Source organism: Tasmannia lanceolata, unplaced genomic scaffold (genome assembly GCF_043159265.1).
Source record: "Tasmannia lanceolata isolate RefF3 unplaced genomic scaffold, GAP_Taslan_0.1 ptg000008l, whole genome shotgun sequence".
In the NCBI taxonomy this organism is placed as follows: domain Eukaryota; kingdom Viridiplantae; phylum Streptophyta; class Magnoliopsida; order Canellales; family Winteraceae; genus Tasmannia; species Tasmannia lanceolata.
This window is the reverse complement of record NW_027518685.1, coordinates 60724515-60752467: the sequence shown is the minus strand read 5'-3', so window position 1 is coordinate 60752467 and position 27953 is coordinate 60724515. Positions and strand designations below refer to the sequence as shown.

Genomic DNA, 27953 nt, shown 5'->3' with positions numbered 1-27953 from the left:
ATTATTATTTCCTTAAAGTCTCAGACCTACACGATTGGAAAATAAAATGTTGCGCTATTTTGGAAATACACAACTGAAGCAACTCACTTCTAACTAACATAAAAACAACTCACCATATAATCAAAGCAACACCTATGATTCTACCACATGTTTCTCACTGGTTTCACCAGAAATATAAGAGAACTCTCAATGCTTATAACGATTCATCATACCCAATAAGCAGGAATTAAGCAGAACTCCTATGAATTGTTACTAAATTCAAATTTGGAGGTTGCATTCGATTCCAAATAAAATGGCTAGTAGATAATGAGATACGCAATTTTGAGAAAATGAGCAAACAGATGACTAAGAATGTGAACACAAAAGCGAAAGCAAATCAAATCTGAATTTCCACTGACTTCTATGATTTATTACTAAATACAAATTTGGAGGTTGTATTAATCAAATCTGAATTTTTGCGGACTTCTATGATTTATTATTAAATACAATTTTGGAGTGCCATACGACCACACACCATATACAGTACAATACTTTATGAAAAATACAGTACTATTACTATACGACCACTCACCATATAAAATCTCAGAATATCAAAACGGAAGCAAAGAAAAAAAACTCAAATATGAATTTCTGAGAAATTAAATTTAAATTTGGAGGTTGGATTAAAATCCTAATAAAACATCTAGCAGATAATGAGAATAGCAATACATATAAAATACACAAACAGAAGACTAAGAATATCAAATCAAAACGGAAGTGAAAGAAGAATCAAATCTGAATTTCTATAAATCGTATTAGTAGATTCATTTAAAGCAAAAATTATTATTTCCTTAAAGTCTCAAACCTGGACAATTGGAAAATAAAATGTTGCGTTGATTTGGAAATACCATTAGACACGACGCGTATTTGGATAGAGAGAAGAGATATATGATAAGGATTGCAATAACTTAGGAAATTAAATTGGAAGAGGAAACGATTTGGTTGGATTTAGTGCTATAAAATTAATTTGTAAAGGAGTCCTCATTAAGGAGGCTTTTCAGAGAAAGAGAGAGTTATACGTTTAGAATATGAAACAATTTACTTTCTTAAGAAACGAAGGCCTTGGTTGCCTTTTGCAATGGAAAAATACGAAAAAATGACATAAATGTAAATCCCTTAATTATAGCCAATTAGAATCCATGGGGAAGTGGAAACGTTAGCGTGGAAAATTTGAGAAGAGACGAAGTAGAAAAACTCTAGACATTCCTCGTATATACATACAGAGAATGACAAAAATGCCCTAAGTTGTAGGACACAATTGGAATTAGGGCTGTGGGATACAATCAGAAATAAAGGCAAAGGATGGAAGAAAATAACCCATCATTTTGCCTTTATATATAGTACTTAGATTATAGTTATATTTATGTATTTTTTCTTCAAAATTTGTTTTTTTTTCTTTTACTACCGTGTAATTTGATGCTCTCTCTAGGGCTTTGATTTGGTAAAAATTTCACTAATTTTGGTTTTGAAATGACTAAGAAATCTGTCCAGAGATTTAATGACCTAAGCAAACAGGTTTCACCATTTTCATCATAACTCTCAAAATACATTAAATTTTTTAGTGTGGTTTGCTTTGTTAGAAACTAGGCTTCTCGGGCTTCGATTTGTATACAAATTTCACTAGATTTGGTTTCGAAATGAATAAGATATTTATTATTCCTTGGTGTAATTTGATAAGATTTAATGACCTAAACAAACAGGTTACATCATAACTCTCAAAATACATTGAGGGACCGTTTGGATATGAGGATTTTAGTATCCAGGAATTCTTTAAAATTGTAGCTAAGAGACAAGAGAAGAAGGGGACCCGCCGTCGTTTTTTACTTCTCGTTCTTCTTTCGCGCAGCAAGAGAGTAGTAGATCCTCCCATATTTCCACGTTTTAGAAATCTCAGGATGCAGGGGAGATTTTCAAAACCTGAATTTCTCACTTAAAATCCAAGAAACGCTGTCAGGACAGCATACAACTGCTTGATCATGAACCCTCTTTTACATTGTTTTCAAACTAAAAACCTGGATTCTAAAATCTGCGTATCCAAAGGGCCCCTAAATTTCTGAGTGAGGTTTGCTTTGTTAGAAACTAGACTTCCCAAGCTTCGATTAGGATACAAATTTCTCTAGATTTGGTTTCGAAATGAATTGAGATATTTATTATTCCTCGGTGTAATTTGATGTGGTTCTTCTTTGTTTCCTGATGTAATTGCATTTTTTTAGCTGTAGTTTGGTTGCAAATAGGTACAAAAACTGGAATGAATCCTTAATTTTAGATGTAATTTCTTCTTTAGTTTGAAAAATTGGTAACACATGGAATTGTGTTATAAAATTTTACCTTCGACCAAAGCTACTCTGATTTTTTGTTTTTTCGAGAAGGTCTTGTTCTTCTCACTAAGAAGTTCTGTTACTTCTCAAGGAGAAAGAAAGGAAACTTCAAGAGAGACAAATCATCTTGTAGAGAGAAAGACGGAAAAGAAGATGATCCTCCAAGGTGCTTTAGATGCAAGAAAGTCGGGCACATCCGACCTAATTGCCCCCTCCCCCTCCCCAAACAAGCAAGAGGACAATTCAAAGAAAAAGAAGGAGAAGAACAGAAGCTTCGGTGCAACTTGGGATGGCCTAGTTGTTCATCAGGAAGTCAGTCAAGCGAAGAAGAGGATCCAAACGTATGCCTCATGGCAACTCAATCTCACCAAGATGAAGTATATATCAAATCCCTTGATATTGATAATGAACTAGTTGAAAATGAAAATGACTTTAACAAATCATTTACATATGACGAACTCTTCGATGCATGTGAAAAATTTCAAGAAGGTCTGCTTCTTGAAGTTTCAAAGAACAAGAACTTGAAGAGTTCGCTTGAGAAAATTACTAAAGAGTTTGGAATTATAAAAAGACAATTGGACTCACACGACTTAACCCTTGGAAAGCTTACTTATGAAAACAACTCTTTGAATGAAAGGATTGAAAATCTTATCTTGAAAAATAAGGATTTAAAAGAAGAAAATGACAAAATATATGAAGACATTAAAAAACTCTACCTTCACAACAAGGAATTGAAACAAGATAACGACAAGCTTCAACTAAAATTTTCATGCGGAAAATCCAAACTTGATGAAATACTTGAGAGAAACATTTCTAATGGAATAGCCGGTTTGGGATACCAAAGATTCCAAAAGAAAGAATTTCACAAGAACAAGTTTGTTCAATCACATAAACATAAAGTAACATCAAAGTCATATGTAAACTCTAACACATTTGTTTCCACATGTCATTACTGTGAAAAAATTGGACACTACAACTATGCATGTAGAATGAGAAAATAAATTAACGTAAAATATGTATGGGTTAGAAATCATGAATTGTATGATACTAACATTGAAGGACCCAAAAGAACTTGGGTACCTAAGTCAAGAACATAAACATTGTCTTGTAGATGTGCTTGAAAGGAGGAATCAAAACTGACAAATGGTACTTGGATAGCAGGTGCTCAAGACAGATGACTAGAGACCCTTCCAAATTTTCATCGATCACCATGGCAAATCAAGGTAAAGTCACTTTCGGTGACGACAAGAAAGGAAAGATCATCGGTGAAGGTACAATTACTTTTAAAGATATTACAATATCTAATGTTTTGCTTGTAGATGGTTTGGCTATGAACTTACTTAGTATAAGTCAACTTTGTGATGGTAATGAGGTTACCTTTAGAAATGATAAATGATTGTCAAATGCACACAAAATGACACTGTCAAATTCACTGTTACTATAAATGATAATGTTTACACTCTTGCACTAGAAAAACTCACAAACCAAAATGTTAAATGTCTTACTTCTATTGATAACAACTCTTGGGCTTGGCATAGAAGACTAGGACATGCACATATGAAATTGCTATCTAAACTTTGCAATAAAGAGATAGTTAATGGTTTGCCTAAGCTCAAATTTTCAAATGAGCATGTATGTAGAGCTTGTCAAAAAAGAAAACAAATTGAAGCTTCTTTTAAACCTAAAGTTTTATGTCTACCACTAGACCACTACAACTTCTTCATATAGATCTTTTTGGTCTTATGAAAACTTGTAGCATCGGTGGCAAGAAATATGTATATGTTATTGTTGATGACTTTTCTAGATATACATGGGCTATGTTCTTAAGTAGTAAAGATGAGACCTTTCTAATGTTTTTCAAATTGTGTAATAAAGTCCAAAATGAAAAGGGCACAACTATAACATCTGTAAGAAGTGACCATGGAACCAAATTTGAAAATATTGACTTTGAAAATTATTGCACTGAACATGGAATAGAACACAATTTCTCTATACCTAGAACACCTCAACAAAATGGAGTAGTGGAAAGGAAAAATAGAGTTCTTCAAGAAATGGCTAGGACTATGTTGAATGACTATAGCACCCCTAGACGTTTTGGGCCGAAACCGTTAATACGGCATGCTATGTCATTAACAGAGTTCTAATTAGACCCAAAACTTTTAAAACTCTATATGAACTTTGGAAAGGAAGAAAACCTAATATAAGTCATTTTAAAGTCTTTGGTTATAAATACTACATCCTAAATATCAAAGATAATCTGCATAAATTTGATCCAAAGTCAGATAATGGAATCTTTCTAGGTTACTCCAACTGTAGCAATGCTTATAGGGTATATAACAAGAGAACCTTGATTGTGGAAGAAGTAATACATTTAAAATTTGATGAATCTCGCGATCCCACAGTATCCATCAGTAATGAAGAAGAAAGACTCCAATAAGTCTCTAGAAAACAAAAATGTCAATGAAGTTACAAAGAAACTAGAAGAAGCTACTCCTGAAAATGAGGAAATAAATGAAGAAGAAGAAGAAGTCAACAATAACAAAGGAAAAAAAGTCATGTCAAATCACCCTAAATCACAAATATTAGGTGATCCATCTCATGGAATTAAAACTAGATCTCATATAGAACCCAAATCCATAAATGAAGCAGAGCAAGATGAATTCTGGATGGTTGCAATGCAAGAGGAACTCAACCAATTCGAAAGAAATAAAGTATGGAGTTGGTTCCTAGACCAAAAGATCACCCTGCTATTGGTACTAGGTGGGTGTATAGAAACAAACTAAATGAACATGGAGATATTCAAAGAAACAAAGCTAGGCTAGTGGCTCAAGGCTACAATCAAGAAGAGGGCATTGACTATAATGAAACATTTGCCCCGATTGCTAGATTAGAAGCCATTAGAATGCTCGTTGCATTTGCATGCCATAGAGGATTTAAACTTTATCAAATGGATTTTAAGAGTGCATTCTTAAATAGATATATCATGGAAGAAGTGTATGTAGAACAACCCCTAAATTTGAAGACTTTAAGTGTCCTGATCATGTCTACAAATTAGATAAAGCATTATATGGTTTAAAGCAAGCCCCTAGGGCTTGATACGAAAGATTGACATCTTTTTTGTTAGACAAAGGATTTGAAACTAGGAAAGTAGATAAAACACTCTTCATTAAAAGAAAGAAAAATAACATTTTAATTGTGCAAATATATGTTGATGACATCATCTTTGGTGCCACAAATGAAAGCATGTGTGAAGAGTTTTTTCAATCTTGACACCATCTTTGGTGCCACAAATGAAAGCATGTGTGAAGAGTTTTCTCAATCTATGAAAGATGAATTCGAAATAAGTATGATGGGAGAGCTCAAATTCTTCCTTGGTCCTTGAATACATCAATTAAGTAATGAAATTTTCATCAATCAAGAAAATATACAAAAGAACTTTTGAAAAGATTTGGCATGGATAACTCTCCTATAAAACCTACTCCTATGAGCACCTCTACAAAACAAAAGAAGATAGTAGTCCAAAAGTAGATCAAAGGAAATTTAGAGGTATGATAGGTAGTCTTTTGTACTTAACTGCCAGTAGACCTGGCATAATGTTTAGTGTTTGTTTGTGTGCAAGATTTCAATCCAACCCAAGAGAGTCCCATCTGTTTGCAGTAAAAAGAATTTTTAAGTATTTAAGTGGAACTCCCTCATTTGGTCTTTGGTATGAAGAGTCAGATTTATTTGACTTAGAGGGCTACTCGGATGCTAATTTTGCTGGTTGTCGAGTAGATAGGAAAAGCACAAGTGGAACATGTCAGTTTCTTGGGAAACCATTAGTCCCCTGGTTCAGTAAGAAACAAAACTCTATTGCTTTATCTACTACTGTGGCTGAATATATTGTGGCTGGAGCATGTTGTGCATAAGTTCTTTGGATGAAACACACCCTAATGGATTATGGTTTGAACCTCAAATGTATACCTATCCACTATGATAATACTAGTGCAATTAACTTAACCAAAAATCCAATCCAGCATTCAAGAACTAAATACATTGAGGTTAGACATCATTTTTAAGAGATCATTCCCAAAAAGGTGATATATCAATTGAATACATCAACACAAATGATCAACTAGCGGATATTTTCACAAAACCACTCAATGAAGACCGTTTCTGAGATATCCGTAGTGGTCTCAACATTTGGGGCATGAATCAAGTCTTAGAATTCGACAGTCACTCTTGATATTATATACACTTTTCATGTTCAAGATACTCAAATCATTAAGGTAAAAATTCACTCAATTAGTGCTCATGCCCATTTGTGGGAACGAAACTGTCACCTTCAATTAAAACATTAAAAATCTTGACAGTTGGGTCAGCATCTATGACATGAAAGACTTCTATTTGAACTATGTGAGCAAGCCTCCTTGGCTATTCTTCATCATAAATTTGTGTGTAATATGTATTTATCTAGTAAAATCTTCATTCTACACCATTATATACCCTAAGTCTTCACATGATGTCCAAAAACCAGCTCAGAACTGATCAAAATTTTCAAAAAATTCAAAATTCACTATTTCCGGGTTGGCGGAAGTCCGCAATCTGCCGGAAGTCCCGCGCGACCAGTGAGAAATGAGTTATAAAAACCTCTTTTTTACCTTTTTACTTTCACTTTCACCTCTCTTCTTCTTTTTCTTTTGTTTCTCTCTTCCTCTGGCGAGTCCGCTTCCTTCGACAAGTTCGCTTCGTCCGCCAGTTACACTTCCCATTCTCTGTTCATTTTTCTCCATCCTTTTTCTTTTCTCTTCACGTGTTCGCACTCGTCCCATTCAAGGCGAAGGATTGTCCCGCGGACGAAACAAGGGCAGACGAGTCTAAGACCAAGGTCGGTCTCCCTCTCCTCCTCCACATCAACCAACAACGTATTCCGAGCTTATGATTCAACAAATCCCCTTACGAAAGATTTTAAGTGAACGCCGAGTTGACACGATTCTATTCTCTCGCTTCCCTCTCGTGGAACACTTCACTACACTTGGGTGGGAAGGAATTCTAACTTATGAAGATCCATAGTGAGTATATCCCTCTCTAGTTTATGAATTTTTCACCAATCTCCGTGTTTCCATTGAAAATAAAACTTTGATTTCAAAAGTTAGACATCGAAAAGTCAAATTCACCCTTTCGGAATTTTCAAATGTTTTTAATCTTTCCAATGACGGGCCAGAAATTTATTTTTGACCGGATGATGTGTTGTTTGGGTGATGGAGTATCTACCTCCATCTTGGATGGTTTAGATGTTTTGATTAGGTATTTTGGATGTTTTGATTGATTATATCTTGTTTCAATGGTTATGAACTACCTGCGTTTACTCTACTTATGGCTCTTTTGCATGCCATGTATGTCTTGATCTTGGATGTTTATCGCTTAATGCTCTTATTTTGGATGCTTAAATAGTATTCCCTTTTTGCTTATATCAAAAGGGGGAGAAATGTACATGTGTATTGATTTGTAAATGAAGTCTCCCAAATCTCAATGGCAAATATTCAGGGGGAGCTTCAGTTGAGGGGGAGAAAAATTAACTGTATACTCTCTCTCTCTCTCTCCTTCCTCTCAATCAATCCAGGTTTGCTATCAATAAAAAATGGGGAGATTGTAAGCCGAACGACTATCGATCACCAAGTTTTGATTGGAACCAAACCTACATTGATTGATCACATCTAATGTCGCTTGCCTATGAAGTTACCAGGTACAACACATCACATTCAAGCAAGGCGGCTCTGACACTACAAGCGACTCATGAAACCTTGACGCACACACTCATTTGGAGTCAAATGAAGTCCGAAGACTCATGAAGATTGATGAAAGCTTCAAGAACTCAAGAAGAGAAGATTAGTTAAAGTAATATAGATTACAAAATCTCTCTTGTTTGACTTGAATAGTTTTGGCACTTAGGGAGTCACTAATTAACCTTAGATATCTCTAGGAAGAACACCCCCCAAAGTAGGCTCAAAGTCCGTTGAGAATTCCCTCAAGAAATATAAGTTTAAATGTTCAGGGATATCAAGGACAACGGGGATTTTGCAGACGTCCATCTGAAACCTGAACATTCAGTTTTGGATAACTGAGGGAATTGCGGATGTCCGGGAAATCCGCGAGCATCCGTCTAAAATATAAACTTTTAGATAAAAAAAACCTGAGCATTTGCCGGACGTCCGGAAAACCGGCGAACGTCCGTCTAAACATTGTTTTGAAAGAAACAATTATCCGAGCAAATGCCGGACGTCCGGGAATTTGGCAGACGCCCGTGACGGAATTGGGCGTGTTTTTGGAATTTCAAACAGTAATATTTGTCGGATGTCCGGACTTCGTTCACGACGCCCGTGAAGACAAAAAATTAGGGTTTTTCTTTCAACTCATATATGTCTCTTTGAAAACCCTAAATACAACTCTTACAACTTTTGCAAGTTTTGAGCCTCCATTATCAAGCCTTACTTCTCACCTACTTTTCCTTTGCTATTTTTGAAAGAAGAATCTACATTAACTCTTCAGTGCCATTACTTTCATTTTATTCCAAGAGAGATTCATTCTGGCTTGTTGTATTGAGTGAGACTAGATTTCATTTAGGGGCTGTTTGGATATGTGAATTTTAGAATCTAGGTTTTTAGTTTGAAAACAGTGTAAAAGAGGTTTCACAATCAAGTTGTCATATACTCAACTTGCAGCGTTTCTTATATTTTAAGTAAGAAAACCAGGTTTTAGGAATCTCAGGATGGGGGAGAGGTTTCTAAAACCTGGTTTTCTTACTTAAAATCCAAGAAACGCTGTCAAGACAGCATACAACAGCTTGATCATGAACCATATTTTACACTGTTTTCAAACTAAAAACCTGGATTCTAAAATCCGCGTATCCAAACGGCCCCTTACAAGTTCATATCTTTGTATTAGCCTAAATAAGGGGCAAGAATGCTTATACTTCCTTTCACCACTGTAAAGAAGGGTGGGTTGTAACTCTTGGAGAGTTTAAAGACTCGTCGTGTTTAAGGAGGCCTCGGACCTGGCCGTGGTGTGGTGTCCAAAACAGTGAAGAATCCCAATGACGACCAACTTGGAAAAGTGGAGTAGGTCTTTTGAGAAGACCAAACCACTATAAATCTCGGTGTTCATTGTGGTGTGATTCTCACTACCTCTCTCATTGCTTCTTACTCTTGGTAATATCCTTAACTCTACTCCTTACAATATCAAGGTAACTAGTGTTAGAGTAATTATTAGAAATAGTTTTGAACAAGAGGATTTCATAACAACAAGTTTGCAAAACAACAAAAATTTTATTAGACCTAATTCATCCCCCCGCCCACTCTCCTCAGGTTGCCAAGCCGAATTTCAAAAACCCGAAACTCGAAACCCACCCTGGCAGGGCTGGGTTTAAAGAAAAAAAAAACGAAACCTGACTCATATGGGTGTACTTTGACTTTCTTAAATATCTATTGAATGGGATTTGCTAGCGACCATCGTTGAAGGCATTTCACGGATGATTTGTTGAATTTGACAGCAGCCACATAGTCTCACTTTTTCAGCAGATTTTGTCTTCATTCACGAGGTGGCTGCTGTAGCAACAGACCATCAATGAAATGCCTACTGCGATGGACGCTAGCAAATCCCCTCTTGAATACTCGACTAAGCCTTTGTCCCAAACTAGTTGGGGTCGGCTGATAAATCCCCTCTTAAATAACTAAGCAAATTATTTTCCAATATATTGATACAATTGTTTTCATTGAGGTGATCCCCTGATTCTGCATAGTTCTTAACAGAGTCGAAAATTTCTTCTACCCAAATTTGAAAAGTCACTAAAATCTTCTAACACCCCTAATTTTGAGAAACAGACAGGTGGGTCATGTCGACCAATTTGTTTTCTTATATTTTCTGCACAGAAAATAGTACAAAAGAGCTGCTGAGAATAGTTGAAAAGGCACATATTAGAGGACAGAAGCGGATGTATTACCCGTGATTGATGCAATCGCCTTCTTTGACTCTCTACGAGAGGAAAGAATGAATCGGCTTCCCTCTTGCGCGTGATTGCCCTCTTTTGTTCTTTCTTTGTATACACAATTGTATAGCTTGTATGATTCCAAGTTACATTGTATATTCAATCCATCAAAGGGATTGAATTAATCTTCATGTATTACCTTGTATTCATTCTTAAATGAATGAAGTAAGCAAGAATTCCACGCCACTTTCTTTGTGCAATCTTTGATTATGGTATCAGAGCTTAGGGAGACCACAATACATCAAGTTCAAGTAAATGAGTTCTATGCTAGTTGTGTATATCCTTGGTTTGAAACTATATTAGAGTTGTTTGTCCAAGGTCACTCCTAGTCCCCCCCCCCCCCCCCCCCCCCCCCCCATCTTCTTGTTTTTAGTGGAGACGTGCTCTTTGATGGAACAACTTAGTGGAGACGTGCTCTTTATGTATAGTTTTCAATGGCACCTGCACCAAAGGAATCCATTGACAACAACACCTCAACGAATTCTTCATCCGTGTTGGAAAACACAAGGTACTCCTGGTGTTGATTATGCTTTCCCTTATTTTCTGCATTACTCTGATAATCCAGAGATGTTTTAATTTCTCAGCCTTTTGGTCCCACTATTATTTTATTTAATGACTCAGTTTTACACAGTGCTGCTGCGCATGCAAGTGTATAAATAAGTATAGTGGGCCCACATTATTGGATGATAAAAGGGAAATGACATATTCACCCCCTTTTCATCCCGGGCCACCCCCTTGTAGGAGCGTAAAAGAGTAGTCATAAACAAACTATAGGAGGCGGTCCAAGCGGAGAAAAGGCGGCAGATATATCATTTCCCTGGATAAACCATTTATTTGTTAGGCCCCAACATAGATGGGCTTTGCCCAGATGATTCTAAGGTTTCTATACCTCGCCGTCCGTTTCAAAGATTCTATGGAGTGAGTTTTGAGGTACGGCCAATCTATTTTGAGTTTCAACATATGAACGGTTAGATAATCATCCAATAATATGGGCCCCTATTTTTTTTGCTACATTTGCATGCATTGCCCGCAGCTACCCTACAAATTAAGTGATTAGAGTCATCTGCCTTATTCATTTTTTTAAACCATTGGCAACCCATAATTGGGCCCACCAGAATGAAGGGGTCTAGATTATCTGAATATAGAGAATTTATATGATGGGTGGCCGTGAAAACACGTGGAGTCTAAAAAAACTACGTACGGCCCACTTTTTTTTGATGATCCAAACCGTTCATCTATTTGGGCACAACGTAAGTAGGTTGTGCCCAAAAAATCATTTCCATAGGATGATCCTAACCCTCCGATATGTAGAAGATTCCATAAATGATTTTTGGAAATCTCCATATTCAGATCAGTTCAGATCGGAGGGTTAGGATCATCCTATGGAAATGATGTTTGGGGCACAATCTATTTACGTTGTGCCCAAACAGACGAACGGTTTGGATCATCAAAAAAAGTGGGCCGTACCTACTTTTTTAGACTTCACGTGTTTTCACGGCCACCCATCATATAAATTCTCCTGAATATGACATGTATGGTTATGATGGGTTTACGCTCCCTCCCCCCTTCCCGGCAGGGCCCACAAGAATGAAGGGGTCTAGATTATCTGAATAAAACATGTATGGTTATGATGGGCGGCTCATACCTAATTGTTTGGTTGCTCAAACGCTCGACGTTCATTAGAATTTCAAATGCCAATGAACTTCCAATGAATGCTGATTTCTTTTTTGGTTGTCAATATTGCATCGAAACTCCATCAACTCCCAGATCATGTTTGAGACATCATTATTGCTTCTTTTCCCAAGTGGCGCCCATGCGGCACTTATGTTCCCTCCTCTCATCTTCCAACCAAAATTTACTAAAATGGTGTTTCTTGGGTAAAATAATAGTGGAAAAGGTCTTGTCTTATTATCTTTCTCTCTCTTCACTCTCTCTCTCTCTCTCTCTCTTTCAAATTCTATATTGATAATGACACTCCCACTTTTTCCACTACTCTCTGAGTGGGATTTCCACGCGACCAAATACTAGATAAATTACAACGCTTATACAAACACTAGAATTGGAATCATTATCCATTTACGGAGGAAATTGGAATTGGATTGGAGTGTGATACTGATACCGATTTCCAATTCCGACGATCCAAACGCACCCTTACGACTCTTCCACTATTCTCTGAGTGGAAATTCTAGACATCTTCCTCCATGCTTGTCTACTCCCTTTTGATTTCTTATTCCACTACTTTCCAAGCCACCCCGAGCAACCAAACAGGGTTAAGCTTCCAACCACAATCAAGGGCTAAAAATACGCACTGTTGGATGTCAGGATTAAATAATTAGAGCAATGATAGAATGAAGGGCGCATTTGCAAAAACCAGCTTCAAGGGCACCCCCCATTGGCCAATTTTAGCAAAGGTCAAAGCCGTTCCATTTTTTATGGCGCCATCCACTTTTTCGGCTCCATAATAAACGGATTTTGTCAAAATTGACCAATGAGGGCGTCGTTGAAGTTGGTTTTTGCAAGGGCGCCTTTCATTCTATCATTCCTCAAATAATTAACTTAATTTTTAGGCCCCTAGGGGATGAGAGACATGGTTCGGATTGGTTCGGTTCTAGGGTTACCCAATTATTTATTTATTTATTTTTACTGAAGAATATAACAGTTAAAACAACCAAAAGCCAAACACGAAAGAGAGAAAATACGAAAAAGATATAATATAGGGAAATGATATCAGCAGTAACATACCCATGTTTTGTTATCTACACTCTCGCTTCTTGTCTTTTAGTATTTACCGAGCGGCCAAACGGTTACTCAAACCTAGAACCCAAACCGAAAACTGATGGTTCCCAAATTTTTTGGGACCTAGAACCGAACCACCAATTTCCATAACCAACCCAAATAGAACCAAAGAGGCCAGTTCGATTGGGTTCTTGGCATTGGCCGGAGCCATGTCGACCCTTACTAAGGCATATCTGATGGACGACGGTTCACATAAGTCAAATGTGGGCCCACTCACCCTAGTTGGCGTCACGAGAATATTAAAAACTCGGAGACTATGTAAAGACAAACTTAAATAATACCCCACGCGGTTCATCTCCCACATTTTTCATGGCCATGAAAACCTCCTTTTCTTCCCTGACCACACCCTTTTAGTCTGAAGAAGCAGTCATAAATACACTAGATGGGGCTGACACAGGGAAGGTAAGGGCACAACTATATCACTTCCCTTAATCACAGCGACTTTTGTGCCGACATGGTCACCTCTCTTGGCAACCGTTTTACATTTGAAGGAAAATCGGACACGTGTACATTCAGGGTTTTTCGTAATTTCGACCTAATGCGTGGGGAATTTTGTATCCAGGCCTCCTATAGAGGCCCAAACACATTACCAAATCTGTCCTAAATCCCAAATTCATGGATTTCACTTGTTTGATTAAGCTTTATAGCTAGGGTTTTCAAAACTCAAAAATCTCTTCATTTTTCTTCAATTGAGATTCAGATATTCTGAAGAGAAATCTTTTCTACGATGGAGAATAATCAAGAATCTGTGTGTTTGAGTTTCTTGTTAGATCTGCTTATATGGTTATAGAAACCCTAGGGTTTTTTTTTTTTTTTGGTTCCTTGTATAGGGAGGGATTTTTGTTATTAAATGGCAGATCAGAGAATGGAGGGTTTGGTATTTTTTATCGGGGCATTTGCTTGTCTCGTTGGAGTGATCCATGCCAGTGCTGGTGATACTGATCCGCATTACAAGTAGGGTTTCTTTTCTTTTTTCTTTTATTATAGTTAGATTTATTTATTTATTTCTTCAAAATTTGTTTTTTTCCGTTTAGTACTTTGTAATTTGATGCTCTCTCTGTATTGCTTTTTACATTTGCTTGTAATTTTGGCTTTGATTTGGTAAAAAAATCACTAATTTTGGTTTAGAAATGACTGAGGTATGGTTGTTCAAAAGAAACTAAGAAATCTGTCCAGATTTAATGACCCAAGCAAACAGGCTTCACCATTTTCATCGTAACTCTCAAAATACATCAAGGGGCCGTTTGGATACGCCGATTTTAGAATCCAGGTTTTTAGTTTGAAAACAGTGTAAAAGAGGGTTCATGATCAAGCAGCTGTATGCTGTCCTGACAGTGTTTCATGGATTTTAAGTGAGAAATTCAGGTTTTAAAAATCTCTCCTGCATCCTGAGATTTCTATAACTTGGAAGTATGGGAGGACCTGCTACTCTCTTGCTGTCGGAAATAAGGGTGAGAATTAAAAAACGATGGCTGGTCTTCTTCTTCTCTTGTCTCTTAGTTACAATTTTGTAGAGATCCCGGATTCTAAAATCTGCATATCCAAACGGCCCCTAAATTTCTTGAGTGCGGTTTGCTTTGTTAGAAACTAGAGTTCCTGGGCTTTGATTTGTATACAAATTTCACTAGATTTGGTTTCGAAATGAATGAGATATTTATTATTCCTCGGTGTAATTTGATCAGATTTAATGACCCAAACAAACAGGTTTCACCATTTTCATCATAACTCTCAAAATACACTAAATTTCTGAGTGAGGTTTGCTTTGTTCAAAACTAGACTTCCTGGGCTTCGATTTGGATACAAAATTTAGTAGATTTGGTTTCGAAATGAATGAGATATTTATTATTGTGTGTAATATGATGTGGTTCTTCTTTGTTTCCTTATGTAATTACATTTTTTTTTTATAGTTTGGTTGCAAATTAGGTTCATAGAACTGGAATGAGTCCTTAATTTTAGATGTAATTTCTTCTTTAGTTTGAAAAATTGGTAACACATGGAATTGTGTTATAAAACTTTACATTAAACGAAGGTTTTTCTGTTTTTCTTTTCGAGCGTTTTCCTTCTTTTGTTACATGATTTTTGCATTTTCTAAATCACGCTAGTGGTAATATTGCGGTTTTGGTTTCCCTACACTATGATGATGGTTCCATCATTGATAATTATGATTTCAGATCATGTCCATAGCTGTCTTATTGCTATTGGTTGGAATGACTAGTAATTTGCGTTTTATGATTATGAATCCATTAGCCATTGGCAATGGGTCCTATTGCTAGCTTTCTGTGTTGTGGGGGATTCTGACCCGCTGCAATTTCTTTAGTAATATGTAATTTTTTAACCTTGTGGTCTACTTTTTTTTTTCTTCAAATTACGTGTTGACTATGGACGTTAAGCTTCAAACGATATATGGAAATTCCAAGTTCTAAGTTCTAACAGAATGGAACATATGACATCTTCTCTCTTGGGAAGCTTGTAAGTCAGATTCTAAAAGAGAATTGGTTTTTGGTACTGAAAAGATTTTAAGTCTTTGATTTGGAGTTAATGCAGAGATAGTCGCAGCTGCTCTCCGCCCAATTAGATTTGCAATGGCTGTTCCTATGTGAACTTCAAATGAAGTTTCATCGGAGAGTGTTGGAGGCAGACTCTAATCCTTCAGAATTCTTGATATAAAAAGGATGGAGGATCGTTTTGCTCTGCTGATTCTCTCCTCGGATGAAGCTAAAAGGTTGGAGAAGTTGCAGAATCAGAACATATCTACCCTCTCCTTGGAAGAACCAAACTTCATCATTAGTTTATTCGAGATTCTCACCAAAATTCTTACTAATCAATTCAAATCCTTTTTGAGATTTGTTATATCTCCTTTCCCAGATGCTTTGTAATGGGCAGACAGATTCTAGTGTAAGTCTGGATTGAAGTGTTTAATTTTAGAGGCCTGAGATCTTCGTATCTCCAATTTACTGATGATATGATCAGTTTTTGCAAATCCATTTAAGACTAGATTCAAATTTTGTATTTCATTTTGAGATAGTTTGAAGTGGTCTCTAGTTTGACAGTAAATTTGGGGAAAAGTCAATTAGTGGGTTGCAATGTGAACCATAACCATTTGTAGAGTTTACCTGAAGTGATGGGCTGCTCGACTTCTTTGCTTCCTTGATCGTACCTTAGTTTGCCTCTAGGGTTAAGTATTCCCTCGGCAACTTTATGGAATCCAATCATTGAGAGAATGAATATGATCATTGAGACGATGGAGACAATGGCTGGATGGAAAAAATCCTTTCTGTCTTTAGGGTGTCATATTACCCTTATTAAAGTCCCGCTCGCTAATCTTCCAGTTTACTTTATGTCTTTGTTTATGATTCTGATAGCGATGGCTACAAAGTTGAAAAAACTTCTGAGGGATTTCCTATGAGAAGGTTAGGGACTAAAACACTTGGTGAGATGAGAACAAGCGTGTTTGCCAAAGAGAAATATGGGGTTGGGAATCCAAGCAGAAGGATTCAGGACCTATTGGGGAAGTGGTTATGGCATTTTGGTATTGAAAATGATGCAAACAGGAAAGTCATTAAAAGAAAAATATGGGGAAGCAAGGGATGGGTGAGAAGTGGGTAGATTAGGTACAGGTCGAGGCCCGGAGGTGTAGAAGCCCGTTATCCGACATCTTTGCCCGGAGGATTGGACTTAGGGTGGGAGATGGAAAGAGGGTGGGCTTCTTGAATGGTAGATGGTTAGGTGCCTTTCCGAGCCTCTTTATGATTGCTAGGAAAAAAGATGCGAGCCTACGATTGTTACTAAAGAGTGGGAGTAGGGTTTTTTGGGAGGCATAGCTTATAGGAACCTTAAAGACCATGAAATCATTTGTTTAACTAACCTTCGCTGCAGCTTGGAGGATTGTTTTGTTTCTCAGGATTTGCTTGATCATTGGGTCTGGATTCTGGATCCCATGCACCCTTTCTCAGTCAAACCTTTTTTGAAGTTCTTGTATCATCCTTGGGCGTTCTCTTTCCCTTAGCAGAAGGTTTGGAGACTTTTAGTGCCTCCCAAAGTTCAGGCCTTCTACTGGACGGCAACACTTAGTAAAGTGAACACAGGACGGGCCCAAAAAAATTGCAAATTTCTCTTGTCGAATAGATGCTCTCTCTCTTTCTCTCTGTATTGGAAGAAGGATCCATATCTCACATCTTTATTCCTTGTAGAGAGGCTTCTTTTATTTTGACTCAACTGCTTGAGTGGTATGGTATCAGCTAGGTGCTCCCCAATTTGACTCATGATGTGATTTTGAGCTAGCTGCTTCTATTAGTTTGATTCTTAGGCACCTTGACTACTTTGCTGTTTTCTGGGGGTATTTATCTGGAAAGTGACTCAGATTTTTAAGATAAGAGCTCCCTCCCTCATTGGTTGGCATCAAAAATTAAATTCAGAGTGGCTTCACGGGCTTTGCAACACAAGTCTTTTTCGGGATATTCAGTGGATAGCATTATCAAAAATTGGGAGAGTATATTGACTGGTTCAGTGCTTAAAGTAGAAGAGGGGCTGGGCCTGTAGCTCAACGGTTGAGACTTTGTTTCTCAACCTTGAGGTCTCAGGTTCGATCCCAGCTCACCAATAAAAAAAAGGTGCTTAAAGTAGAAGTGGTAGCTAGATGGAAACCCTAAACTCAATGTTGATGGTTGCTCCCTTGGCAACCCAAGAATGGCTGGTATTGGTGGCATTTTCAGCGATTTCCTTGGTAACATCTGCTACTTCTTCACTGGATCGATCAGCCACGTCAATTCCTCATAGGCCAAAGTTCACACTCTCCTCAGGGAATTGATCATCTTCCTTAACCAGATGAGGGGGAGCTTGGAGGTAGAAGGCTACTTGCCTCACACCATGTCATGGGCCAAGGGTGTTAACGGCAGTCCGCAGAGACTAGCCAAATTCATTGGTGAGATAAGATACTTATGTTTGAATAGTGTTTTTTCCTTCACTTATTCCTACATGCGCTAATGATTTGGCTGATCATCTTGCCAAATCGGGTGCATCTAATCTAGAAACTCTTATGTTTTTGGTGCAATATTTGCATCCTGATGTGCACTTGTAATCCTTTCTTTCATTAATCAATGCCATCTTTATCAAGAAAAGAGGAAAAGGCTTGTGGGCTACTAGAGATGAAATACGCAATTGGTGAAGTCTTTATTTGTGTCCTTTGGATCGACATTATCAACATTATGGGAGCACAACATGCAATATTCACACCTGTTGGATGATCCCAAGCATCTATATAGTGTCCTGAAAATGAATGTTTCAAACAAAAACAGGGTGGGGGAAAACAAAGTTAGTAGTTAGGGGTTGAGCCTGTAGCTCTGTTGGATGGGGCTTTTTGCCTCAACCATGAGGTTGTAGGTGACTAGGTTCTAACCCAGCCTACGTACCAAAAAAGGAGTTGGCATTCCGAGCCATTTGGGTCATGGGATATCCCAGGTGGAGCCCATCAGATGGATGGTCTAGATTGATGATCAAACAGCTATATGAACACCATACTATGGTATAAATATGATCATTATAGTTTTCTTTGTTATTTCTGGCAATTTGCTATGTGATTCATATTTTTTTTTTGAATGTTATTGACGACAGGTATCTTTGGAAGGTAGCAAACATTATCAAATTCCATATAATAGCACCTTTCAACTTTCTTTCAACCATCTGAACTAAGTTTCAGGTTTGAAGGCATCCTTACTAGCTAAACAAGGGTGTTTAGAACTGTTGAAGAGAAAAGAGAGGAGAAGAGAATGAAGGAAAAGAGTGAGTGGAGAATGTCTCCTCCTCACTTAGGTATTCCTATAAGAGAGTAAAGAGTACAATGACCAAAGTGCCCTTAGGCACAACACGCTTCTAATACTGCCCCTCAAGCTGGAATGTATATATTGTGCATTCCTAGCTTGTTAGAAATATCACTTAGTTTAGCTTTACTCAAGGGTTTGGTAAAAATATCAGCTAACTGATCTGTCGACCGAATGAAGGTAGTGCATATCTCGCCCTGTCGGATTCTATGCCGGATGAAATGACAGTCCACCTCTATATGTTTGGTACGCTCATGGAAGACTGGATTGTTAGCAATGTGAATAACAACCTTATTGTCACAATACAACTTTGATGGAGAAGATTGTGAGAATCCAATCTCAGATAGTAGGGAATGTAGCCAAATAAGCTCACTACTAGTATGTGACATGGCTCGGTATTCGGCTTGAGTAACATTTTGTTTCTTACTCCGCCAGAATACTAAATTACCTCTGACAAAGGTGCAATATCCAGTGGTGGATCGTCTATTTGCCGGTGACACCCCCACCCCCAACAGTCAGCATCACAAAATCCTTCTACCTTTTGATGGCCATGTCTCTTGAAAAGCAGTTCTTTTTCTGGAGCGCTTTTCAAATATCTAATAATCTGAATCATAATTGCCCAGTGGGAGGTATGAGGAGTGCTCATGAACTGGCTAACAACCCACACTGCATACGAGATCTCTGGGCGAGTGACTGTAAGGTATACGAGCTTCCCAACTAGCCGACAATACTTGCTAGGATCCTCTAACAAGTTGCCCTCTTGTGTAAGTAGCTTGGTATTAGGGTCCATGGGAGTAGCAGCTGGTTTCGTACCCAAGGATCCAGTCTCCTCTAGTAAATTTAAAACATACTACCCTTGTGAGAGTGATAGGCTATTACCAGACTAAGCTACCTCAATCCCCTAAAAATATTGAAGGCGACCAAGGTCTTTTGTGGAGAATTCTTTTTGCAGAAAAGCCTTCAATCTTTGTATGCCACATGTGCCACTCCCTGTAATCAAGGTTTTGAAAATCGGAATCGTATCGTGAATCGTATCGTAAATCATAAGATTCATTTATATAATAATAATAATAAATAACAATAATAATAAATTTTTTATACTTTGAAAAATTATAAACAAATTAAAGAATTAAAAAATGGCCAATTAGTCATTTTCATCCAAATTCATTAATTCAAATAGAAATTACCATGATTAGTCATTCAATATCGTAATATGAATTGTTTGCTAACAAATTTGGCACATACTAATCCAAGGAAGCAGGATTCGTTCCCTGGACTGGGGAATCCTGATTCCCCGGAACGCTGATCAGATTCGGGAATTGAATCGAATCCCTGAAAATTGGGAATCGCGGTTCGGATTCGTCGGAACCCCGATTTTCAATTTTGGGAACCCCGATTCCCAATTTATGGGAACCCTGATTCCTAATTTTGTGAACCGTGGTTCCCAGGCGAATCCGAAACCGGAGTTCGGCCAAGGCCGAAACCGAAACCGAAATTTAAATCCATGGTTGAGGATTTGTTGAGGGTCCAAAGCATCCGACTTGCATGAGTTCCATACTAGGAGGAACTGCTTATGTCACAATATTTAGCTGATTGGATGTTTTTTGTCAATAGTTTACCTGCTATGACATATTTGAGTAGATCATGAAACTCTGGAGTCTTAATGGAGCAGCAGGTGCTAGCAAAAATATGTCATCCAGAAAATTCATTCAGGATCGTTGTCTTGTACATTTTAGGATGCCACCTCTTGGATGTCTTATCTTGTATGGCTGTGGGATACCCACTTTTTGCTTTTCTTTCCACTACCGAACTTAGTGCTACCAACATTTTAACCCTTGGGTTTTTAAAGATCAGGCTAGTGGTCCCCTTAAATTCTTATTTATTCCATGCTCTCGTGACCATGGTTTTAAATTTCGGCCAAAATCCGGAATTTCGGATTTCGGTGGAGACCGAAACCGAAATACCAAATTTCGGAATTTCGAGAATTTCGAGAATTTCGGCCAAAATTTCAAGAAAATGTATATTAAAAAAAAAAAAAAAAGATTACAAAATTTCGGCCCAAATTTCGAAATTAATTAAATAATATTTTTTAATTATTACCGAATTCCGGCCCGAAATTTCGGATTTCGCCGAAAATTTAGATTTCGGTGGGGTCCGAAATGGGTACTGAAACTGAAATTTAAAACCTTGCTCTTGACAGACATTTTAGCAAGTGTCATTTTGGGGTGGATAACCTATAAGTACTAGTGTAGTTAAAAATGAATATCCAAATTCATTTGCCTTGGCTGCTATTGGAGAGACACGTAGAATAAAAGCACGAATATATTAGATGAAAAAGAAAAAAGAAAGCAAGAGATTCTAACTGTTTAGAGAAACTACATAACCTATAAGTTGAAGGGACGGTGTAGGGTAAGATGATCTATGGATTTCGCCACCCTTAGGTGCTGTTTTGTATTTGAATAACAAGCTGTGGATGATTTTATCCCCAGATAAGATAGCAATCCCATCTTTGCTAAGACCTTAAACTATGGATAAAGTAAAAATTGAACGGAATTATCTTTAAAATCCAAGTATAAAATCTCAAGTCTGAGCCGTGATTTCGTTATCCACATTTTTTAAAGATAATGAACTCTTTTCCCTTGCAAACTCTCCTCTCCTCCTGTAACTTCTAGATTTAGCGTCTTAGTGGAGCCCAATGGAGCTCTCTTGTCGAAGCCCTCACCATCACTGCTGGAACTTGCCATCACTCATCGTCCCCTGCATTGCATGTCACATACTATGAACTGAGATTTCGTTATTCATAGTGATGTAGAACCAGGAAGGGAAATAGAAGAAAGAGGAGAAAAGAGAAGAAGAAAAGCGAAGAGAACATAAGAGAAGAGAAGAGGAGAATAATAGGTTAGAAGTAGAAGAAGAGAAGAACTTGGGGGAGAAAAGAGGAGAAGGAGAAGAATAGAGGAGAAAGAGGAGAATTCTTGGGGAAGAAGAAGAGAGGAATTAGAGGGAGAAATCTCAATCAATCTTTAATCATTCAAAACTTAAAATCCCTAATACATGTGGCCTATTTATAGGCAATGGACATAAAATTCCATGGAAAATAAAAGCCCTAAACTAAAAACATGGAAATAAGAATCCTAGAAACTCGAAATAAATCCTAATGGGCAAATATGCCTCTTATTTGGGCCTACAATCTGCATCACATTAGTTTTTAAAAATTAACCATTAAAAAAAATAAGAATTTTTTTCTCCCGAACTCCTCTCCTGTGACCTTCTAGATTCAATGCCATAGTGGAGCCCAACAGAACTCGCGCGCCTGTCAACTCCCGCTATCACTGATGGAGTTCACCACCACCAGTCGTCCCCCACATTGCATATCACACATACTCTTGCTGAATATGCCACTGTCTTCCCTTGAATTATTTTCCATCTCTTTATCTCCGAATCCTTCCTGGTCTCTGATGCCAGTGCCCTCTTCCTCGCTAACGATCCACCAACATTTTCTTCACTCTCGACCAACGGATTTTCCTTTTGCCTATAGCTGGGTTCTTGGCCTTTGCAGGGGTTGCATCCTTTCAGGAACAGCACTTACATTAGCCTCTCTCTTCGGTTTTTCTAGTCTTTCTAGATTCTTGTGTTTCTTCCCCAATTTGTGTTGGTGAAGGACTTCTTTGCCATTGCTATCGATCGTGCAGAGCTCACACCATGTGGACCACAACCTGGTTTTCTTTGGGTTCCTCTTCACAGTACTACTCGTGAAAAGGCTTCCCCTGTAGCTGTTCCTGGACATTGGATTCATGGGATTCACAGCTGCCATTGACGACTCTATCCTGTCCGGAGGTCTTACGGCCTGAAATCGTAAGAAATTGATCTCGTAGCAACACAAGAAAAAAGGAGGGTGGAGAATAGTTTAGGAAAATATTGTAGACGAGGGTGGGGAAGAAGGTAATCTCCTTTGTTATCATCGTCCTCATGCTAAACACCGGATATGACAGTCTAATAATCAATGGAGAAGCTTATGCTAGCAGAGAAAAATTCCAGAAGTTTATCAATGGACTTTCATCTGTGTACCAAACAGCCCCTTAAGGGCCTGGAACAACCACTTGAGATTTTCTTTCCTTTCCATCTTGTGAGGCTTTCCCATGGGAAATAGTCCAAAGGAAATGGCCAAATGGATGTTTGCCTGATTCCAACTATGCTCCAAACTCAATCAAATGAAGAATTAGACCAAGTGTTGAATGATTAATATCTTGGTATTCCATTGAAAATGCCGAGTATGAGCTATTGTTGCATGATTAACTTATTCAGCCCAGCATACCTGAGATGTGCATTTATTAACTTGGAATGTAGGCTCAAATTCTGCCCCTACATCTGCTGAGATTGGATATATACAAGAGCCTTTAATAGAGTTTTTTGTTTGTTAATTTTGACACTCTTTTTTTTATGTTTTACGACTTATCCATGGATTTTTTAATCTTTTATCATGACCTACCCACGGAGAGTTATATCTGGAATTGATGTTTGCACTGTTGTCTGAATGAGCCCAAAATTGTTTTATTTATTTTCATTTATGCCAGGACATGCGTAGAAGAATGTGAACAGAGTGGATGTGTAGGGGATACATGTTTCCAACATTGCAAATTTTCATCTGATGGTGTTGCTGTTGAAGGTCCATGGTACATGCAGGAACCTCTTTACCTGCGCTGGAAACAGTGGGACTGCAGGAGTGACTGCCGATATCATTGTATGCTGGATAGAGAAAAAGACAGGGAAACACTTGGGCATGGACCCGTGAAGTATCATGGGAAATGGCCCTTCAAACGTGTCTTTGGATTTCAGGTTCGTTATTTTCTTTGTTACTCAGGGGAGTTTCTTGCTGATAATATGTTGCACGGATTCTTCTAAATGGGCGAAGAATCCGTGTCGGACACGTCTCAGATTCCAATACTTCATGATTCTTTGAGATACTTCTAGTTCTCTTTTATCTGTTTTTTTCCCTGAATACCACTACCACAAATTTTCAATTACCGCATGTTTTGAGTTTTACCCATCCTAATATTAAGTTTCTTAAGTGAAAATAAAATATTGTGTGTATTTAATCTATTAAAAATTTTAATATATTACTTGTAGTCATATTATTATGTAAAAAAAAAGTAAAACTTGAGAATCAATTAAAATACTTTGGCGAATCCGTGAAACCTTCTTTTTGTGGTTTGGTGAATCCAACACCAGATACCCCCGTGTCGGATTCCGACACCCGTATCTGTACTGATGCAACATAGGCTGATATTCACTACCATGTGACCAACTCTGAACTCAACTGATTCGACATGATTTGTCTGGGTTCTTGGGACAATAGTCACAAACATCCCTGATATTTTTTAAAATATTGTGATATTTTGACAAATATAAAATCCCAAAATTTTGCCTAGATTCTAATAAATCATCAAGATATCTTCCTATATTATTTTTTACTGTGCAAAAATATTGCAATAAATTCACAATATTATTTGTTGTCCTAATTTTGTTTTTACATTTTTACATTTTTTTATATTTCAAATATTTATTTTCCAGTTTTTTTCCAATATAAACACAAAAACTAACTAATAAAATTCTGAGATACACCCTTTCCGAGTTATTCCCAAGACAAATATTTGTGACTATGCCAGGTACTAAGTCCAAACAGCAAGTTTAGGGAAATGGGACAGTCAGTGGTCGACTTAACTGATCAAGATGAACTTGGACATCGACGAAGCCAACTCTTAGTTTTAAACATTGTCTTTGACTATTTTCACTGACATACTTCAAGTCACATATTTGGTATTCGTATCAAATACTTATATATGTTACCATTCAAAAGAAAAAAAAAAAGCTTATATATGTTGTACCACTACTAATGTTCCTCATGCGTACAGGAGCCTGTTTCTGTGGCACTCTCTGCATTCAACCTTGCGATGCAGTTCCATGGTTGGCTGTCCTTCTTCGTCCTTGTATACTACAAGTTGCCTCTAAGGCCTCAGAATCGGAGCACATACTACGAATATACAGGGTTGTGGCATATCTATGGGCTCCTATCAATGAATGCTTGGTTTTGGAATGCTGTTTTCCACAGTCGGTGAGCCTATTTATTAGTATTAATTTTTTTATACTAACCCATTGTTAGGATTTTTCAATCTAACTCCAATATTGCCGATGGTTGATGTTGCAGGGGGTTCAATTAGTATTTTCATTTTCTCAAGGTGATGGTATTTTTGTTTAACATTTTACAGGGATGTCGAATTGACAGAGAGGCTAGATTATTCATCGGCTGTGGCTTTACTTGGGTACTCCCTTATCTTGGCCATATTACGAGCTTTTAATGTGAGGGATGAGGCTGCCAGAGTCATGGTCGTTGCCCCACTGCTTGCTTTTGTGACGACCCACATCTTATATCTCAACTTCTATAAACTTGATTATGGTGAGGCCTCATCTCTCCTGTCCTGCTAAAATTACCATTTGTTAAAGTTTCTCAAATTTCTGCTTACTGAACTTTATTTTTGCCATTCGAAAAAAAAAAGGTTGCTCAAATTTCTGCTTACCGAACTGCCCGGGTTACACTGGCTGCAAGTCGTTGGTGGTTGTGGTTGCTTAGGATTTTATTGTCTTCAAGGTTATGAGCTTCATATGCATTTGTTTCAAACCAATTTTTGTGACTTTCTTTGCTGTTGCTGCTTTCATGTTAGTTACTCTTGTTATTCATGAGTCTTGAAGTGTATTATTATGTGTTTTATAAAACTAGTTTTGTAATCTGAAGGTAGTTTGTTCTATACTCACCGAATCAGTGCTACCAGTAATTCTAACAATTCTGTATGAAATTCAATAATTAACCCTACAAATTGTTTTTTTTTTTTTTCTATTTACGAAGCTATAGGTTTTGCATTTGCTAACGACGATTTCAAAACTATCCACCAAATTTGCTTTTCTCAAACGCATTTTCTGACTGATTGCGAGGGGCACTTGTGGCCAGTTCTTCTGCTAGCCATTAGTTTGTTGAAATGCTGAGTTGAAGCTAAAAGGCCCATATTTATATAAGGGAGATGATATTTTCATCCCCCTCCCTCCATTACGCATGTGCTCCCCTTGTAGCATGATTTGACGTCAACAGTGGGCAACTTTAATGCTGTGAAAATATATCGCCCTTATATAATTGCATTAGTGGTGGTCTTTTTTTTTTACCGTTCTGACCCTTTCAAATTACACAGGGTTGAACATGAAGGTGTGTGTGGTCATGGGCGTTGCTCAGCTTCTCCTGTGGGCATTCTGGGCAGGCCTCACCCGTCATCCTTCTCGATTTAAGCTATGGGCAGTTGTCTTGGGCACTGCCCTTGCCATGCTTCTAGAGATTTATGACTTCCCTCCCTACAAAGGATTTGTGGACGCCCATGCTCTCTGGCATGCCACCACGATCCCCCTCACCTATCTCTGGTGGAGCTTCATCAAAGACGACGCCGAGTTTAGGACTTCAAACCTCAACAAGAAGGTTAAGTAATGCTATTCCTCTTCTTTTGTATCAAAGTTCAGCTATGCTTCTTCCAGTACACTGAGTGACAGTTGTTTGTATCAAGTTTTCATGCCTCTGTTAATTAAACAGTATTCTTCTCTTTCTCTTGCAAATATATCTCGATATTGATGCCTCTGTTAATTAAACGATATTCTTCTCTCCCAAATATATCTTGGTATTGATGCCTCTGTTAATTAGACAGTATTCTTCTCTTTCTCTTGCAAATATATCTCAGTATTGCTTTTTAGTGGATCTCACTTGGATTATGAAATTCTACAAAGGGAATGACTGACTAGATATCATAAAATAATGTACTTGGATTGGAGTGCCCAAGGAAATCCCATAGCCTCACAATTCATAAGAAACATTAGCTTTATAATCATAAAAAGTTCAGCAAACCTGCTTTAAAAGGAGGAAAACACGACACCTTAGAATTTTTTTTGTTGAGAGATGACGAAACTTTTATTAACCGTGAAATCTGAATTACATCACGGGGACAAGGGGTTCCACCAATGCAATGGTTTTACAGTGAATTCCCAACAAGAGCTCCAACAAAACAGCTAAACAGACTCCATTTTATAGGATGATTGAGAGTGAATGAGGAACCCCTCCAAATATAATCTGGTGCAGGCTTCCCGTATGACATCCATCAGGTTTGCATTTTGTCTTCCGAATTGGCACTGCCAGATTGATTTGACCAGTGCTCGGTTATCCTTTGATTACTAAACCGATAGAATTCAGAGGCGGTCCAAAACATTTCAGTGCCCCACAGAATTCTGGACATAATTTCTAATGAACCTGCAACTTTCATTTAGAGAAATCGTGAACAGTAGTCCCTGGGAATATAGTCCCTCAGCCAATATGAAATAAGTTGTGGGAGAAAAGTAGGACAGTTACATTCCATACCTCTGTACCTTACTGCCTCTTTTCACTATCATCAAATGCTATCAATGTCTCCTCCATGTCCACTCCGTTTTTAGCCAACTCATCTGCCTCCTTGTTTGCCTAATGTCTTCAATTTTGGAATCTGGATGTGATCACTTTGACCATGTCTCTAATTTCGTCAACGATTGAAGCCATCTTCCACAGCCAACTGCTTTGTTGCAGGCCCAAGATATGACATTGGCAGAGTCACTTTCTACAATTAAATGTCCAATTCCATTGGCTGCGGCCCACCTTACACGCCGCAGCAATGCCTTAGTTTCTGCTTCATTTGCATCACATGTGCCTGCGGGGCCTGAATAAAACACATATCTTTGACCATTTCCAACTTTTCATCCCGGATTAGGCCGCCAATGCCTGCCCTACCGGGGTTACCTCTTGAGCTTCCATCGAAATTCAGTTTCACCGACTACTCAGAGATGCGTAGGTGCAGGAAACTACACAGAAAAGGGAACCGATTACCTTGATTACCCAACCTGTTA

The 27953-nt window shown here is 37.9% G+C and overlaps 1 protein-coding gene across 1 annotated transcript; it reads left to right on the top strand.

The window, feature by feature from the left end:
• Window positions 1-13774: 13774 nt before the first annotated feature.
• Window positions 13775-26784, top strand: LOC143885411 (uncharacterized). Its single transcript, XM_077389571.1, has 5 exons — window positions 13775-14130; window positions 23567-23828; window positions 24905-25104; window positions 25259-25446; window positions 26231-26784. The coding sequence occupies exons 1-5, from the start codon at window positions 14027-14029 to the stop codon at window positions 26515-26517; spliced, it is 1041 nt and encodes a 346-aa protein (XP_077245686.1). The 5' UTR covers window positions 13775-14026; the 3' UTR covers window positions 26518-26784.
• The last annotated feature ends 1169 nt before the right edge of the window (window positions 26785-27953 follow it).

Coding starts and splice junctions, on each gene's coding strand:
- LOC143885411 (XM_077389571.1), top strand. CDS start 14,027: ATGGCAGATCAGAGAATGGAGGGTTTGGTATTTTTTATCGGGGCATTT. Junction 14,131..23,566: donor GATACTGATCCGCATTACAA/GTAGGGTTTCTT, acceptor CATTTATGCCAG/GACATGCGTAGAAGAATGTG. Junction 25,105..25,258: donor AATGCTGTTTTCCACAGTCG/GTGAGCCTATTT, acceptor AACATTTTACAG/GGATGTCGAATTGACAGAGA.